Here is an 18,018-nt window from a genome sequence, read left to right as displayed (position 1 = left end):
TTAGCACCTGAGGTAGAGGCCATAGAGCCATCCTCAGTGCCCAGGGCCAACTCGCTCCAATTGAGCTATGACTGTGGGAGGGGAAAAGAGACAGAGAGAGAAAGAAGTGATAAGAGGAGGAGTGGAGAAGCAGATGGGCACTTCTCCCATGTGCCTTGACCAGGAATTGAACCCAGGACATTCACATGCCAGGGCTGAAACTCTACCGCTGAGCCAACCTACCAGGGCCCTATAATATTATTCTAATGACATCTCCCGCCCAATCAGGACACACCTTTGTGTAAGCACCATTTCTGAGGATCCCTTATGAGTTCCTTGTCTTCAGTCAAGGTCAACATTCTCATTTGCACTCAGTTCTAGATATTTATTTGATTTATTAATATAACCAGTAGAAAGGAGTTTTAAAAAATATTTATTATATTTGGTTCTAGAAATAATAGAAAATAAAACTTGGTACAATCATATCAGACCTTGGGGAGGCATATTTATGCTTTCACACAGGAGAAGGGTTTTATGCAATGCCAGAAATGGAATACCTAAGCCTTTGGTGACAAAGGTTATGCTGCTAAAAGGAGCCCTTGTAAATTTTTAAAGTTTTCTTCTCTGCCATAGTTATTTTGGGCAAATACCAGTCCAGTGGAAAGAGTTCTATACATAAAAGGCACCTAGAGTAAAAAATAGACCTCAACTAATAAAAAAAGCTGCAAATGTTTACATCAAGAAAAAAGGCCCTATCAATGCAACTCTCCAGCAAGACAATATAATTGCAAAAGGCATTGCAACTAAAAAATTTATAAACAATTAACTGAAACTGATATATAAACTATATAATGACAATCACTTTTGTGTTCATAAATCCATAGATGTTTTATCATCATTTAAATAAGCATGAGTACTACATATATTCATAGGTCTGGGGTCATCTAATTATTTATCCATTTTCAAGATCTGTTTTGTTGCATTTTCTCTTAATGCATTATTGTGTACTCCTTTCACAGATGTTAAAACTTGTTCTTCAAGAATGTAGCAAAACCTAAAACAGCTACTTTAAATCAAAGTTCTTTTTAATTATAAAGCCAGTAAAGCTGACATTTTGATGATTTAAGCACCTAAAATATGTGACGAAATTTACATTCTCTGAACTAAAATTAGGATCCTCAGAATTTGTATATGGGTACAAATACTGCAAATTTAAGCTAATAAAAACTTGAAAAAATACAAATAATCTCTTACTACAAAGATCCAAAATCCACTATGGGTCTGTGCTAAGAGAAAGATGAACAGAAAGCCAGCAAACACTTGTCTGTATTTTTTAATCTGGGGACGAAGGGCTCAGCGCAGCCAGGTGGTATTCAGCTGGGTCTGGTTCTTGATGCTGGTGTCCATTTTTAGCACTTCGCGAATGGCCATGGTAGCATAGGTAGAAGGAGGAAGAGAAAAATCCATCTTCAGAGCTCTGTATTTGCCTTCTGCCAGGGAAGAAAGAAGGGAAGAGTCAGGGGAAAGGCAGCTGCAGACTGACTGGGGCAAGTCATACAATCTCAATACAAACAAAAGAACTGTGCTCTTTCCCCAGACTTCTTCCCAGGGGTCTCGGAGATGAGCCGTGACAGTAAGAGATCTGGGAGCGTCTGCCCCAGCTGACTGTCCATGTTAATTCTACCTGGAACCGTCATAAAAAGGAGAGATGACAGAATAGCACAGGAGAGAAATGTATGTAAAATTAAGAAGAAAAACAGAGCACAGGGTGAAGACAGACAAAGGAATAGCAGCAAGACTGAAAATAACAATGTAATTTTAATGTTTTAGATTCCTCTCCTATATTTTCGGTCATCTTTGTTAACTCTCTATGGGGGTGGGGAGGAAATATTCAATCACCTAAAATCAAAATCTTCTATAAATGTCATTCATTTCAGCAGGATTTACTGTTTTAATCACTATCCTTCTGTAATAATCATGAAACTGAGATCATAAAACAGAAATTACAAAGTGCATGGGAAGTGGTGGTGATTATGAGTTTTGTTTTGTTTTTTTGTATGAGAAATATTTCAAAGTTGACACGAATCTGATGGCTGAGTAAACTTACCAAAAGCAAAAACAGGGGGTGGTTTCCCTTCTAGGTTGTCTACATCTGTGTTTAAGAGCGGGATTTTAGGATCATCATATGCAACAACTTCCCTTTAAAACAGATTAAGAAAAAAAGTGTAAATGTGAACTTCCATAAAAGGTACTAAGTTGCTCATCACCATTTGTTTAGCAAGGAAAACACATAGGTCTGTTGTAGACAATAATAAATAATAGATCTATTCACTAACAGAATAGGACCAGACTTTATCTATAAATACTGTCTTTGTATTGTTATATATTAAGGTGACAGATGACAGCAGCCTATGTAAAACATAGAAGATGTTTCCCTAGGATAAATTTTTAAAAAATTATTTTTAGATTTTATTTATTCATTTTAGAGAGAGGACAGAGAGAGGAAGCATCAACTCCCATATGTGCCCTTGACCAGGCAAGCCTGGGGTTTCAAACTGGAGACTCAGTGTTCTAGGCTGATGCTTTATCCACTGTGCCACCACAGGTCTAAAATTCTTTCATAGGGAATAAGTTCTCTGAACATTTGTTCAGTAAGTTATTGTCAATAAAATATAAACTAAGCCACTCTCACTATATGTTTGCATTTATTTATTTTTGGCTTCACCTTTTAATTCTTTATCAAATTATAATAGCATCAATGTAAAATTTATAATAGGGAGAAAAATCAGACCAAAAGAAGCAGTAATAGTACTGGTATTAAGAACTATCACCACTTATACACCAGGTTGTAAGCATTGAAAAATATATATGTGGTGCTTAAAATCTCACGTAAGAATTCAGTTCTATTTATTCTGGACTATTACTCACCAGCTGACGTTCTGAGGACGAATAATGATCTTTCGGTAGGCCCCTGATAAGGAATAATCTCGAATTCTGTGTCTCATGTTGTCAATATCAAGACTGTCTGCTGTCAGCATTTTCCTGTAGGCTTCACTAACTAACATAAAATATAAAACATTAGTTGGAATGTAACATGTCAGCAAGCTACCATGAACTAGACTACAAAGAGAGTAAATTGGAGCACCCTAACAAAATTGGTCATGCTAACTTATAATCCAGTTTATTGTCTGGAATAAAAACTCAGTGACTTACTACCTAGGACTGGGTGTCTCCAGCTTAGGTTTAGGCCAACTTGTAAGTTATCTTTGCAACCAGCCACAGTATCTGGGGTGTAAAGTTCCCAATCTCATTACCAAAGGCCACTGCTTCAGAAGTTACCACACTACAATTTATATGTGCTCAGAGATGAAAGAGACTATATACAGAAGCCTCCAAATATTTCTGGCAGAAGGTAGTTATAAATAAATGTATAAATAAATAAGAGACCTGGAAAACAATCTGGTCCCTGGTGACTCTTTTCCTAACACCCAAGAGACAGTTCTCCAGCCTGTGCTTGCGCGGTGCCATTTACGGGATGCTACACAATTAGAAAGTCTTCCTGTTTCAGGTTGCAATCTGTCTTCCTGTAACTTTTTTTTTTTTTTTTAATATTTTATTTATTGATTTTTAGAGAGAGGGAAGAGAGAGAGAGAAGGGGGAGGAGCAGGAAGCATTAACTCCCATATGTGCCTTGACCAGGCAAGTCCAAGGTTTCGAACCGGCAACCTCAGTGTTCCAGGTCGACGCTTTATCCCACTGCACCACCACAGGTCAGGCTTCCTGTAACTTTTGTTGGCCACTTTGAACAGTAGGGAGAGCCATATCTTTTCTAGACCAGTGGTTCCCTCGACTGGCCCTCTTCTGACATTTCTGCCATTTCCCATCAAATCTTCCTATCTGCCTCAGGGTGACATGCTTATGTTCAGTAGATACTTTTTATATAGCTCCAGATACTATTTATGTAGACTACTATTAAACTGAGCTTTTTCTATCTATACATTTGATATTTGATCATAAATGTGAAAATTTACATTTAAACATATTAAATGACCTCTGTAGTTCTTTCTAAATACTTTCTTTTAAAACAATTGATTTAAACTATTTTGGGTTACATTATTTACAAATACGAATAAAGCAGATTTCTTTATTCAAGTTATTCATAAAAAATATTAGGTACTAGCCCTGTCCAGTTGGCCTAGTAGACAGAGCATTGGTCCGGAGTGCAGAAGTCCTGGGTTCAAACTGGCCACCTCAGCATTCCAGGTCAACGCTCTATCCACTGCGCCATCACAGGTCAGACCCTCTGTGACTTTCTAAATAAACTTCTGCTTGTATTGAATCTCAGCCCTGAATTCCTCCTTAGCCAAAACTCAAGTACTGAGGCTGTTAAACTGAGCTCCAGTTGCTGGTAGCATTCTGGTGCCATTTCGCTGCTCACACAAGTGTTATGTTATGAATCCTCAGGCCTAGACCACCACCTGTCCAGTCTGTGAGCCCATGGCTTGGCCACATGTTCATTAATGGCTCTGTCAGAGGCTGCGCTGAATTTATGTTTTATTTGCTACCAGTCCAAGTACCTGATCCCGAGAGGTACAAGAAAAAATAATTTTCTTTTTTCTTTCTTGAAAAGAAGGCAATCGTGGCTCTAAGCATCTTGCCGCCTTCCTTCATGTTGGGCCTTGGTACTGGTTTCCTCAGTTCCTCACTGTGCCACCAACCCTGGACCCCAAGCAGACCATGTCCCTCCCTAACCGACCTCTCCTATGCACTCTCCCTCTTCTTCTCTCCTTCCCCTCAGCAATGTCAACCTCACACAAGTATTTTTTTCTTTTTTGGAGAGAGAGGTGTGTGGGGGGGGGGCAAGAACATCAAGCTGCTCCTCTATGTGCCCTGACCAGGGAATCAAACCAGCAACCTTCATACTCTGGAACAACACCCCAACCAACTGAGCTATCTGGCCAGGCTAAACCTCACGTAAGTGTTATGTCAACCTCATATAAGTATCAGGAGCACAGAAACTCGATGAAGTTAATCAACTTGTAAGTGGCAGATTACCATTTACTTCTTTCACAAGTATTTACATTATTAGAGGTGTTAATCCTAATTATTTCATTATTCATATTTCAAGGAATGTAACATTGATAAGTAAAATAATTCTGACCTCTTTAGAGAAAAGATGTTTTAACAGGAAAACACCCCCCAAAGCCCAGCCTTGGCTAGGAGCCAACTTCCAGGGTCAGTTCCACAAAGTTGGTCCCATGCTCAGAACTCTTTTCTTTTTTAAAATCTCTTAATCCTTGAGAAAAATAAAAGTTCCAATCTCCCCCCAACCTTGAACCAATGGTAATCATGAAAGTAACAGAAGTCTTTCATTTAAAAAAATTCTTTTTAAATTTACCTGACCAGGCAGTGGAGAGAACATCAACCTGGAACCCTGAGGACCCAGGTTTGAAACCCCGAGGTCACCAGCTCACGCATGGGGTCGCTGGCTTGATCTTCAAATAACTGATTCCAACGTTGCTGGCTTGGACCCAAAGGTTGCTGGCTTGAGCAAGGGGTCACTGGCTCGGCTGAAGCCCCTCCTCTGCCCTGCGGTCAAGGCCCATATGAGAAGCAATCAAGGAACAACTAAGGCGCTGCAACTACGAGTTGATTCTTCTCATCTCTCTCCCTTCCTGTCTTTCTCTCTTGTGAAAAAAAAATCATCAATTTGAGAGTGAGAGAGAGAGAAAAGAAAAGGAAGGAGAGAGAGAGGAAAAGGGAGAGAGAGAAGTATCAACTCATTTCACTTGGTTGTTGCAGTTAGTTGTGCATTTGTTAGTTGCTTCTTGTATGTGCCCTGAACAGGGATCAAACCTGCGTCCTCAGCTTGGCAGGGGACGCTTTATCCATTGAGCCACATGGCCAGGGCACATAAGTAATTTTTAATAGGCTCTGGGCAATGGGAAATAATTCTAACTTTATACTTTATAAACTCTGTGCTTGTTGACTTTTAAAACACATGAGCAGATAGTACTTAGATGGTTAAAAAAAATAAAGGTTAAAAAAAAGTAGAGTTCAAGTAGAATTATCCATTCACTTTCTCAATGACTCTTTCTAAATTCCTTCTATCCTCAGAAAGAACTAGTGAATTTCAGTATTTAAATAATGCCAATAGTAACAACACTAATAACAACAATACCAATATCATGACCATCACTACCAACTTGTTTCTTAACTTAAATCATCCATCTGGCCTGACCAGGCAGTGGCGCAGTGGATAGAGTGTCGAACTGGGATGCAGAGGACCCAGGTTCGAGACCCCGAGGTTGCCAGTTTGAGCGTGGGCTCATCTGGTTTGAGCAAAGCTCACCAGCTTGGACTCAAGGTCGCTGGCTTGAGCAAGGGGTTACTCGGACTGCTGAAGGCCCACGGTCAAGGCACATATAAGAAAGCAATCAATGACAACTACGGTGTCGCAACGAAAAACTGATGATTGATGCTTCTCATTGATGCTTTGTTCCTGCCTGTCTGTCCCTACCTGTCCCTCTCTCTCTGTCTCTATAAAAAAAAAAAAAAAAAAAAATTATCCATCTGAATGTATCCCTTTCTGGGACACTTGAACAAATAAACAGTTTACATGTGTTTGAAACCTAAGTATTTTTCAAATTTGATGGATAGCAAACTTTTAAAATTATATTTAAAATACTGATCCCCTCCCCCCTTTCTTTATCTTTGGCTGTCAGTGGCTTCATTATGTTAGACTTTATTTTATTTCCCCATACAGGGAACTTACTTTTATGCTTTGGGTAGATAACATCAAAACCAGGCAAGGGCATTACCACATCATGGATGGAATAATTATTAACATCTTCTTCCTCAATATAGATGGCTGTGGCTACAAATTCAGAAATGAATAAATTAAGAAAACAGGCAATATTTTCATGAACTCCATCTTCTAAAATGACACACATCTAAGCAAAGAGTACAAGGTGGGCCAACCTGTGGCTGATGAAGCTGAAAGAAGTTCAGGTGGAATATGGAATACATACCGTTCTCTTTTCCACTCTACCCAAGACATAAAAATCATAGACTTAGAAAAACTAAAAGTTAAAACTTATTTCTCAGCCACATTCTCATTTAAAAAAAAAATTTTATTTCTTGATTTTAGAGAGAGAGAAGTGGGGAGATGGCAGAGAAAAACACTGATGTTGTTTCACTTTTTCATGCATTCATTGGTTAATTTTCATAGGTGCCATGACCAGGGTTGAACCTACGACCTTGTCACAGTGTGATGACGCTCCAAGCAACCAAGATACCTGGCCAGGGCCTGCACTAGGACCTATTTTTTTGAAAATCTTTGCTTTTAACAATCAGCTCCTTATCCTTATTAAACAACACTACAAAATATTTGAAAAGCTATCACAAATTAATTTTTGCTAGAAGACCAAAAATTTAAAAAACAAATTAATAAATTTTGCTAAAAGAACAAACAAACAAAAAGTCTGTGGAGGATAAAATATGGCGGCTCACAGGGCATTAAAATACATTGGATGTACTGGATCTGTGGTGGCGTAGCAGATCAAGCATTGACCTGGATCGCTGAGGTCGCCAGTTTGAAACCTTGGGCTCACCTGGTCAAGGCACATACGTGAAGAAACTACTACAAGTTGATGCTTCCCACTCTTCCCCTCTCCTTCTAGCTCTCTCTCCTCTCTCCAAAATCAATAAACAAAATCTTTTTTAAAAGTATATATATTATAAAAAAAAAAAAAAAAAAAAAAAAAAAAGCCTGACCAGGCAGTGGTGCAGTGAATAGAGGGTCAACCTGGATGCTGGGGACCCAGGTTTGAAACTTCAAGGTCGCTCATTCGAGCACAGGCTCACCAGCTTGAGGACAGGATCTTGCTGGCTGGAGCATGGGATCATAGACATGAGCCTGGGATCACAGACATGACCCTACAGTCGCTGGCTTGAGCCAGAAAAAAAAAGGTTGCTGGCTTGAGCAAGGGATCACTGGCTCAGCTGGAACCCCCCAGTCAAGGCACATAGGAGAAAGTAATCAAACAACTAAAGTGCTGCAACAAGTTGATGCTTCTCATCTCTCTCCCTTCCTGTTTCTTTCTCACTAATATAAACAAATAAACACACAAATAAATAAAGTAAAATACACTGGATATGATCAATGTTGGGCAAAGTAAACTATATTTTAGCCCTGGATGGGCAGCTCGGTTGGTAAGAGCACGTTCCTGAAGTGCAGAGGCTGCTGGTTTGATCCCTAGACAGGGCACACACAGAAACAGAATGATGTTCCTGTTTTTCTCTCCCTTCTTCTCTCTAAAATCAATAAAATTTTTAAAGAGGTTATTTTTTTTATTATTATTATTTTTACAGAGACAGTCAGAGAGAGGGATAGACAGGGACAGAGAGATGAGAAGCATCAATCATTAGTTTTTCATTGCCCGTTGCAACACTTTAGTTGTTCATTGATTGCTTTCTCATATGTGCCTTGACCGCAGGCCTTCAGCAGACCGAGTAACCCCTTGCTTGAGCCAGCAACCTTGGGCTCAAGCTGGTGAACCTTTGCTCAAACCAGATGAGCCCGTGCGCAAGCTAGCAACCTCAGGGTCTCGAATCTGGGTCCTTCCGCATCCCAGTCCGACGCTCTATCCACTGCGCCACCGCCTGGTCAGGCAATAAAATTTTTAAAAAGAAACAAATGACTGGTGTACCAGAGATCAGCATTTAAGAACCCTGAGGTGCTATTCTATATTCACATTTTGTTTATGTTGAAGTAAACTATACAAAATTGACTATTAAAAGATTTTATTTGTTGATTTTTAGAGAGGGGAGCAGGTGTGTGTGTGGGGGGAAGCACTGACCCGGCAAGCCCAGGGTTTCCAACCGGCGACCTCAGTGTTCCAGGTCGCCGCTCTATGCACTGTGCCACCACAGGTCAGGCCAAAACCAGAAAACACATTTTTGTAGGATTTCCAGGTTTTGCTTATAAATCAAGATGAGGAAGTAGATATGGTCACAGAAAAAAACAACGCATAAAACAGACAAGTCAGCAGTCAGTGTCCAAGGCCTCTGAGCCTGTCTTGACCATTTAAAGAAGTTCGACATATGTCTGCTGCTAAAAAGCTTACGCACATTACAGGCTCAACAAAGCAATGCAAACCACCACCACCAGATGTGGAACAACAATGGCAGGTTCTGCCAGTCAATCTTTAATGTGACTTGTCCCTTTAAGATCCCAGAATGAAGACAATATCTGCAGTAAAATCCTCCTTTGGCAAGCTCTCATGCTTCTTTCACTGTAATTCCCTTCACCGTCCATTATAGATTTTTATTTGCACACTTAAGACTCCTGCTACTCAAGGGTTAGTTGTGAGCTTCATTGTAAGATTTTATAAACTGCATGCCTTTCTCCCGTACCTTCTCAAAAGTTATTTCTTTGAAGAACTGGTAACTCAACACCTGACAGCTGGATCCTCAGACTAATCAATGTTATGTCCAAAACGACTTAACTAAAACAATTCCAAAGTGCCGTCGGCAGCCAGCACGCAGATGTGTGACGTGGCACTTGCTTTCCATGCTGTTTTCTGAGAGTAGCTGTTCTCCAAAGCATGAGCTTCAAACAGGGGCCATTTAAACAGGTAGGTCATCAATGGCTAATGTACTCAAGATATTCAGTGATTAAGTGGCCTGCAAACTCTGTCTAGCTTTTCTATAAGATGTTTTCAAATTTTTTAGATTTTTTTCAGTATCAAATATAAGAGAAAGCCTCTTTTAAAAAGTCTCTCAGGTATTTTTGATGGTTTCTGGGAATCTCTGACTTAGTTGTACAAAGTCTGATTTATGTATCCACCATTAAATCCAAATCATGTTTTATATTAAAATTTATGTTAAGCAAAGCTAAGCTTCTTGACCTCTGATCTGTCGAATGTTCCCCAGGTGTGCTCTGAGGGGCTCCAGCCCATTTTCACAGCGTGTATTCTTAACCTTCATCTCAGGAAGAATACCCAGGCCCTTCAGCAATGCATGAGCACTGGAAAAACTGCTGCCTGGCAGGTGGAGGGCTTCATAATGGTGGCCGGAAGCCCTGCCTCTTTCCCTCTGTGATTCCACTTGGTTCTCCCAACAATGCAGCTCAGCTGAGCGTGCATTAGGATCGGGTGAGTCACTTCTGTCCATGTCAGCATGCTGCTCCTCTGATGTGCTGAATTTGAGCTGTCCTGACAGGTGTACCAGAGATCAGCATTTAAGAACCCTGAGGTGCTATTCTGAGAATGTATCTTTGGCTGCTGGATAATGAGCTGCACTGCTGGAACACTCAGAGCTTCTTTGCAGTGACTCTCAGAGGCCAGCTGAGCGTCCAGGTGCCTTTGCTGAGCTCTGCTGCTTCCCAGGGAGCTTCATCGGAAATGCAAATTTAATTGCCAAATTGGTATCTTCCTCAAACCAAAACTCGGGATAAACTTCAATATTTCCCATCACTTTATTTAGTGAATGCAGCACTGCAGTCAAGCTAGTAGCTGCAAAGAAGATATCAGAGGTTTGTCCTCGGAGATGATCCCAAAGGCTCTTGTAAGATGGCACATTTTAAATAATGACAATGGTAATGGTGAAATCAAAGCCCGTTACTGCAGGTGGAGTACAAATGCTCAGTCCACTATACAGTTATTCCTTTCCATATTTGTGTCATCATACCATCTAAACATAAAACAAGTGCTTGTAGGAGGTCCACTAAGATTCTAAAGTATCATGCCTACCTGTCCACTAAGAAGTGCAAATTTCCTTCAGTTCATTACCTTTCTCACTGTTCTGAGGAGAGAAATTACATTGTTCAACTCTAAAAGCAGTTGTGGTGATCAATGGGAAAAAAACAAATGTCTTCGATTGTTCCTAATGTGACAGACACTCCTGTAATAGCACCTGATTTTGCCAACATCGTATTTAAGGCACAAGCAGAGCAGAGAGTGTAGACAGCTTGGGAATGTTTCTCTAAAAGCCTAGAAGCAACAAGTTTCTTTCTGGAAGAAAATCCACTGGACGCACGTAAGCCTGGCCGTGATGCTGCTCCGTGTTTAACCCCCACCTCTCAGGTATTGCAGTGTGCCGTTTCACAGCCAAAGTTTCAGCCTCAGTTTCATTGGGAAGGACGCCCGCAAATTCCGCGCAGGTTATGAGATTCAATAGCAAACCGCTCCAACGGGCAGGAGGCCTTTCACTGCTCTGTCCACTGCGTAGTCAGTGATAATCAGACAGAAGCGAGAGTCCCTCACTTCCCTGAGGGGTCTCTTCCTGAAAGCAGCTCTCATGAATCTCTGTATCTGTTTCTGCTGGGTTTTTAATGCAGCCATGTGCTGGCTGCTGCTGTCTCAAAGTGCTTTCTCAGCACCTCGTCACCAAAATTTATCTAGTACTCCAGCAGTGCCTGAAACTTACCAGGAGTGACACCTTCCTCTGGGATTTCATCAGCTTCATGTCCATCCAGAGGTATGTTTTATTTTTCCATAAGAACCAAAATTTTGAATAATGATTTTAAGTACTCTTTGTTTTCCTTCTCTTCTAGGGTTAAAGGTAAAATGTCTCCATCCTGATCCTCACTCCTTTCTTCTGCACTGGGATTCTGAGTATTGTTGTTGTTTGTTTATGTTTTTGTTCCTGTTCAGAAGTTTCATCAACAATTCTATTACTTGTTTTCTGTGTCTACAACATGTATTGTTCAAATAACTAATAAGATCAAATTTGTTGGTACTGCATTATTTCCAAGAACTGTCCTATACGGACTAGTGCTACAGATCATTGAGGTCTCAAAGTGTTTGGCACATAATCAACGTTTACTTAGTTGACCAGGTATTTTATATTCTAAGCTCTCCTACAATTTCCACCCACTTCTGGCATCTGGCCAGAATCTGTGGGAACCTGAAGAAGGCCAGGTCCAGCTGGGTGCCCTTCCGCATGCAGCTGGCAGGGCAGAAGTTCATCATCATCAGCTGCCCGCCACCCACCCAGTGCAGCCCACCCATCAGGGCCGGCGTGGCAGGGCAGGCACACAGGGGTAAAAAGTATTAAGTCAGGAAACAAATAACTTACTGGAGTCATCAGGCATGCCTGCAGGTGAGCAGGCTGTCTCAGATAGTAGAGGGCAGCCGGCTATGCCAGAACACGAACTTTGGGAAGAGATCGACTTGGTACCGAATGTCAACCTTTTCTTTTTTTAACAACCTGTGGCTCTCTATGAAAGTGATTGGACCTCACGTGGAAAATGGAGAGAACACTTGGCAGTGATACTGTGAGTTATAACCTAGAAGAGGCAGGAGAAGGGTTCAGCACAAGGAGGCTCAGCACAGGCACAGAGATGGCTCAACAGCAGATGGCATCATCTGGGTGTCTGAGCACCATTTGGGCTCCGAGTGTGTCCTAAATGTCCATCAGATCATGGCCCACATGTAAAGTGAACTTCAGTCTGGAGTTAAGAAACTGCTTAAGACTGACCAGGCGGTGGCGCAGTGGATAGAGCGTTGGACTGGATGTGGAAGGACCCAGGTTTGAGACCCCGAGGTCGCCAGCTTGAGTGCGGACTCATCTGGTTTGAGCAAAAGCTCACCAGCTTGGACCCAAGGTCGCTGGCTCGAGCAAGGGGTTACTTGGGCTGCTGAAGGCCCGCGGTCAAGGCACATATGAGAAAGCAATCAATGAACAGCTAAGGTGTTGCAACGAAAAACTGATGATTGGCTTCTCATCTCTCTCCATTCCTGTCTGTCTGTCCCTATCTATTCCTCTCTCTGTCCCTGTAAATCCCTGTAAAAAAAAAAAAAGAAAAAAGAAAAGAAATTGCTTAAATCTGGTCAACAATAGCCCAGAGGCTGAACTCCATCCAAAAATCCAGAGTATCTGCTAGACCAGATTAACTTGGAAAGGGATTTTAGGTAACATTTATAACAATTCTTATTCCAGCTGAGAAAAATGAGAAGTCAGGCACTTACTTCAAGCAGAGGTATATTTTTCATTAAAGATACAGATCCAAACTAGCCAGTCTGAGCTTACAATGCCCTTCCATTTCAAACTTCCTAGACATCTCCCTCTTAACTATATAGTAGTAGGCTGGATTTTAAGCTCTGGTATCAAATAACTGGACCCTCGTTGGAGTGAATGATACCACCCTTTTACCTCCTTTGAGAACCAGGTCCCCTGGAACAGGTTTCAGTCCGTACTCTTCTATTCTCTTGCTTACCATGTTATTCCACACATAGCTCTGATAGCTATGAATATACATCAAACGATTATTTCTAGGTATCTGAAGGAAAGAAAAAATATATACGTTCTAAATATTAAAAGAAGGTACTTTCCAAGGCATATCACTTGAGTGGTGACCCTAGTGTTAGACTCATATCTTAAATCTCCAATATGTAGCAACCAATGCTAGAGGCAGAACCCTCCTGCTGAGGGCATTCACAATGCGCTGCGGCCCCGGCTGTGCCCGAGTCTCCACAGCGCAAACATCATGCAGACAAAGCAAACAATACAGAACTTATACCCTCAAAGACACAGACCTCAAGTCCAAGGGATTTACACATCAATTACAGAGCTCACAGTGCTTTCTCTCCCATAACTTTATGTAAGGAAAAAACCTAGACAACTCAACTAACAACTAATTTCACGAAGAATTCCACTTTTCTGGGTACCTCCCAGGGAAGAGTAAGACTTTAAGAGTTAAACTTTATTTTTTTGCGAGTTAAACTTTACTCTATTCTGCATTATAGCTATCCAAATACTAGTATAGGCCACACAAGACTGGGTACCAATTTGTACATAAAGAAATTTAACCAAAATGCAGTCACTTAGACTGCTCACTGTGTAACCCTCTTTCTTACTAAGGCAGGTTACAGTTCTGATGCTGGAGAAGGACTAAGAAATGAACTCAATGATAGATTCTGAGTTTCTCAAACAGCAAGACAATTTAAATTAAATTTCCGGCCCTGGCTGGTTGGCTCAGTGATAGAGCATTGGCCCGGACTGTTGAAGTCCCAGGTTTGTATCAGCCAGGGCATACAGAAGTGCCCATCTGCTTCTCCACCCCTCCCCCTCTCCTTCCTCTCTGTCTCTCTCTTCCCCTCCTGCAGCCAAGGCTCCACTGGAGCAAAGTTGGCCTGGGCACTGCAAATGGCGCCATGGCCTCTGCCTCAGGTGCTAGAATGGCTCCAGTTGCAATAAAGCAATGTCCCAGATGGGCAGAGCATCACCCCCTGGTGGGCTGCCAGGTGGATCCCAGTTGGGCGCATGTGGGAGCCTGTCTCTCTGCCTTCCTGCTTCTCACTTCAAGAAAATACCAAAATAAATAAATTAAATTTCCCCATAGATAATATTTTCTATATCATTACTTTTCTCATGCCCTCAATGTTAATTATGATGCCGGCACCTGCCCCTGTGACCATTCAGGGTCTGAATAAGAAGCACTTGTCTGGAGGTAATACATCTCTCAGAGTTCACCAAAGGACTCTTATTTACCTTCTGCTCTTGCAAATTTACAAAGCACTAAGCCAACTTGAGTCATTTCCTGACTTTACAAATCACACTCACTATGCCAAATGCAGAGACTATATTCTTCATTCCATATTTTGAAAGTCCTCGAAGCAGCTGCCCTTCCACACACCTTTTGACAGGTAGTTTTCTGAGGGCAGCGGCTGGGTTTTTGGTCTTCGCCCATTCTTCCCTGCATTTAACCAAGTACCCTTTTTCAGCTGAAGGGGAAGAAAAGCTGTGATTAAACAATTGTCCAACAGGCAGATTTGCATAACTTAAAATGCTTCACAAAGAACACAAATTAGACTATGCTATTTGTTAAAGCTTCTGCAAACCTGAGAACAACCATCAGAAAGTAAAAGATGAGAAATGTAGGAAGTTTACAGAACTGGATGACTGTGTCATCCCCCCAGGACTTAAAGACAGTTGCTGTTCATTACACAGATGATTCAACACACCTCCTCCCTGGTGAGTCCTTTCCCCTTCTCTTTTTCTACCTTATTGTAGAACTTAATGGGTTACTTCCCTGAAAATTAGATAATTTTAAGTATTTTAAATTTGCAAATGAATAATTACTAAAAGTGTAGAGTAGTCCTTAAATCTCTTCTCATGTGGCACAATTTTAGAAATATTTTCCAGAAAATTTTAGTGAATTCTTCAAACTAAAGACCTTCAACATGTTTTTGCCAAGTTTTTATATTCTATTACACTATACTTTTAAAAGTTAGCCACAAGTGAGATATGTCTGGATTCCTATGTGCTCAGAGACTTAGTTGTGCACGGAGTGCATTCATTTATGAAATAATTAGATGAGCTCAAGAGCTAAAAATAGGATATAAATTAGACATCGCAAACATATACATATATAAACTTATGAAAAATAACTATACAATATATTTTACTGAAAAACAATTATAACAAATTCTGAAATAGCTACCTGAGTTTTCACACATACTTTTACTTATAGTAATTCCATGAATACCTAGCCATGACAAGAATTTTATTCTCACCTCCAGAACGGGGTTTCAATATTAAATCCATGACTTCGGCCCAGGAGTTTTGTAGTATAGCTCTAAAATTAAGCATTTAATTTAGTAAATTTCACATTAAGATGAATTCTGTATGTCCAAATCTGTGGAGTCAACAAATCATATTAACTTCATATATTTTGCTAAACTTGAAAGTAAGCTGAAAAATTAATATGTATAGATTTCAAATGGAAATGCCAAAGAAACTTAAAAAACCTAGAGAAGGTCCTGCTCCGCCCTGACTGAGCATCACGCTTTGTAGTGAAGCCAGCAGCTCAAGCCAAACAGCTTCAGCTCTTCCAGCAGAGCAGAGGTCCAGGCTGTTCCATGAGTGTGTATTTTGTTTTTTCAGTTAAAGCCTCCAGAGACACATAATAAATTTAAACCAGGGGATTTTTAGTTATCAAAAAAACCAGAGAGCCTGACCAGGCGGTGGTACAGTGGATAGAGCATTGGACTGGGATGTGGTGGACCCAGGTTTGAGACCCCGAGGTCGCCAGCTTGAGCGCGGGCTCATCTGGTTTGAGCAAAGCTCAACAGCTTGGACCCAAGGTCGCTGGCTCGAGCAAGGGGTTACTCGGTTTGCTGAAGGACCGCGGTCAAGGCACATATGAAAAAGCAATCAATGAACAACTAAGGTGTCGCAACAAAAAACTGATGATTGATGCTTCTCATCTGTCTCTGTTCCTGTCTGTCTGTCCCTATCTATCCCTCTCTGACTCTCTCTGAAAAAAATTAAAAAAAAAAAGAAAAAAACCTCAATGTTTATTCATAACATTAATCATTCCACATTTAATAAAATGTGCCTATACATTTTATTAAAAAAGTATAAAGGCCCTGGCCGGTTGGCTCAGTGGTAGAGCATCGGCCTGGCATGCAGGAGTCCTGGGTTCGATTCCCAGCCAGGGCACACAGGAGAAGCACCCATCTGCTTCTCCACCCCTCCCCTTCTCCTTCCTCTCTGTCTCTCTCTTCCCCTCCAGCAGCCAAGGCTCCATTGGAGCAAAGTTGGCCCGGGCGCTGAGAATGGCTCTATGACCTCTACCTCAGGCGCTGGAATGGCCCTGGTTGCAACAGAGCAACGTCCCAGATGGGCAGAGCATCGCCCCCTGGTGAGCATGCCAGGTGGATCCCGATCGGGCGCATGTGGGAGTCTGTCTGACTGCCTCCCCGTTTCCAACTTCAGAAAAATACACACACACAAAAAGTATAAAAACTATAGTGATGCTTTCAGTTGTTATACATGGTATTTATCTACATCAATAAAAGTTAAGTCTTCAGGTACCAAACTTATTTGAAGCTCCTCAAAAAATTTTCTCCCCATGTTTTTAAAAACTGTCCTGCTTAAGTCAAACAGAGAAAATAAATACAATTTATCCTTCTGTATTATTCTTCTGAAAATGTAAAACTCTATTTTTCTCAATTATAAAATATACATGCTTCTTAAATTTAAACACTACATAAGAAAGAAGGTAATCAGTTATCTAACCTCTAAGAAATTAAACAGTTAACACATTAGAGGATATTTTGCAAAACTTTTTTGATGCATCTATAAGTGCATGCAACTTTCCTTTAACTTTTATTATACTCTCTTTTGCCATAAAAGAGTTACATTTTGTGTATCATACCTGAAAAAAAAAATTTTTTTTTTAGCAGGAGACACAGAGATAGAGAGAGGGACAGACAGACAGACAGGAAGGGAGAGAGATGAGAAGCATCAGTTCTTCCTTGTGGCACCTTAGTTATTCATTGGCTGCTTTCTCATATGTGCCTTGATTGGGGGGGGGGGGCTCCAGCTGAGCCAGTGACCTTGGGCTCAAGCCAGCAACCACAGGGTAATGTCCATGATCCCATGCTCAAGCCAGTGACCCTGTGCTCAAGCTGATGAGCCCGCACTCAGGCTGCATAAGCCTGCACTCAAGCCGGTGACCTCGGGATTTTGAAACTGGGTCTTCCATGTGCCAGACCCACGCTCCATCCACTGCGCCACCACCTGGTCAGGCTGAAAATTTTTTTCAGGAAACATTTTTTGTTTTGGAGTCATGCTCCTTCTATTAATTTTTCTCTTTTTCCAGTTAATTTTTTCATTTTTCACATTTAAGTTCATCTATATGGGATATTTTATGTATTAAACTGTATGAAGTGCTGTTTAGTATCATTTTTTTTAATTGTATTTAATTTCAGCCATTCTTTTATTGACTGAATTTAGAGAGAAAGAGGAAGAAAGAGCGGAAGGGAAGGAGGGAGAAAAAGAGAGAGAGAGAACTCCTTTTTATGAGGACTCTTTTACATGAGAGTTAAATACAAACCTTCCAACTTGGTATGTGGGGACAGCTGTAGTTCCAAATCTTTGCATTCCGTAATAGTTAATAAATCCAGTCTCCTTGAGAGAGTTCATGGCTTGTTGTACTTGGTCATCAGTCCCTGTTATATTTCTATAGAGGCCCAAAGTATCCAAGGAAAAAATTCACAGTCAAACACATGCAGGGACGCACATCAT

General features: G+C 41.0%; 1 protein-coding gene and 1 pseudogene across 2 annotated transcripts in view; both read right to left on the bottom strand.

Annotated features, from left to right (window-relative positions):
* Positions 1–396: 396 nt before the first annotated feature.
* The window catches only part of PUS7 (pseudouridine synthase 7), an 82,961-nt gene continuing 65,339 nt past the window's right edge, over positions 397–18,018 (bottom strand). The window contains exons 9-16 of one of the 2 annotated variants that reach the window (XM_066354342.1): positions 17,828–17,953; positions 15,501–15,562; positions 14,548–14,708; positions 13,138–13,264; positions 6,755–6,856; positions 2,908–3,037; positions 2,087–2,178; positions 397–1,469 (exon numbers count right to left, since the gene is read on the bottom strand). In XM_066354342.1, coding sequence (XP_066210439.1) covers positions 1,333–1,469; positions 2,087–2,178; positions 2,908–3,037; positions 6,755–6,856; positions 13,138–13,264; positions 14,548–14,708; positions 15,501–15,562; positions 17,828–17,953 — 937 coding nt within the window. In that variant the 3' untranslated portion in view covers positions 397–1,332. The remainder of the gene's footprint in view (positions 1,470–2,086; positions 2,179–2,907; positions 3,038–6,754; positions 6,857–13,137; positions 13,265–14,547; positions 14,709–15,500; positions 15,563–17,827; positions 17,954–18,018) is intronic. The other variant, XM_066354343.1, reaches the window with a different exon arrangement.
* LOC136384160 (52 kDa repressor of the inhibitor of the protein kinase pseudogene) lies at positions 9,728–11,954 on the bottom strand (annotated as a pseudogene).

This window comes from Saccopteryx leptura, chromosome 12 (genome assembly GCF_036850995.1).
Source record: "Saccopteryx leptura isolate mSacLep1 chromosome 12, mSacLep1_pri_phased_curated, whole genome shotgun sequence".
Lineage (NCBI taxonomy): Eukaryota > Metazoa > Chordata > Mammalia > Chiroptera > Emballonuridae > Saccopteryx > Saccopteryx leptura.
This window is presented reverse-complemented; position numbering and strand designations above follow the sequence as displayed.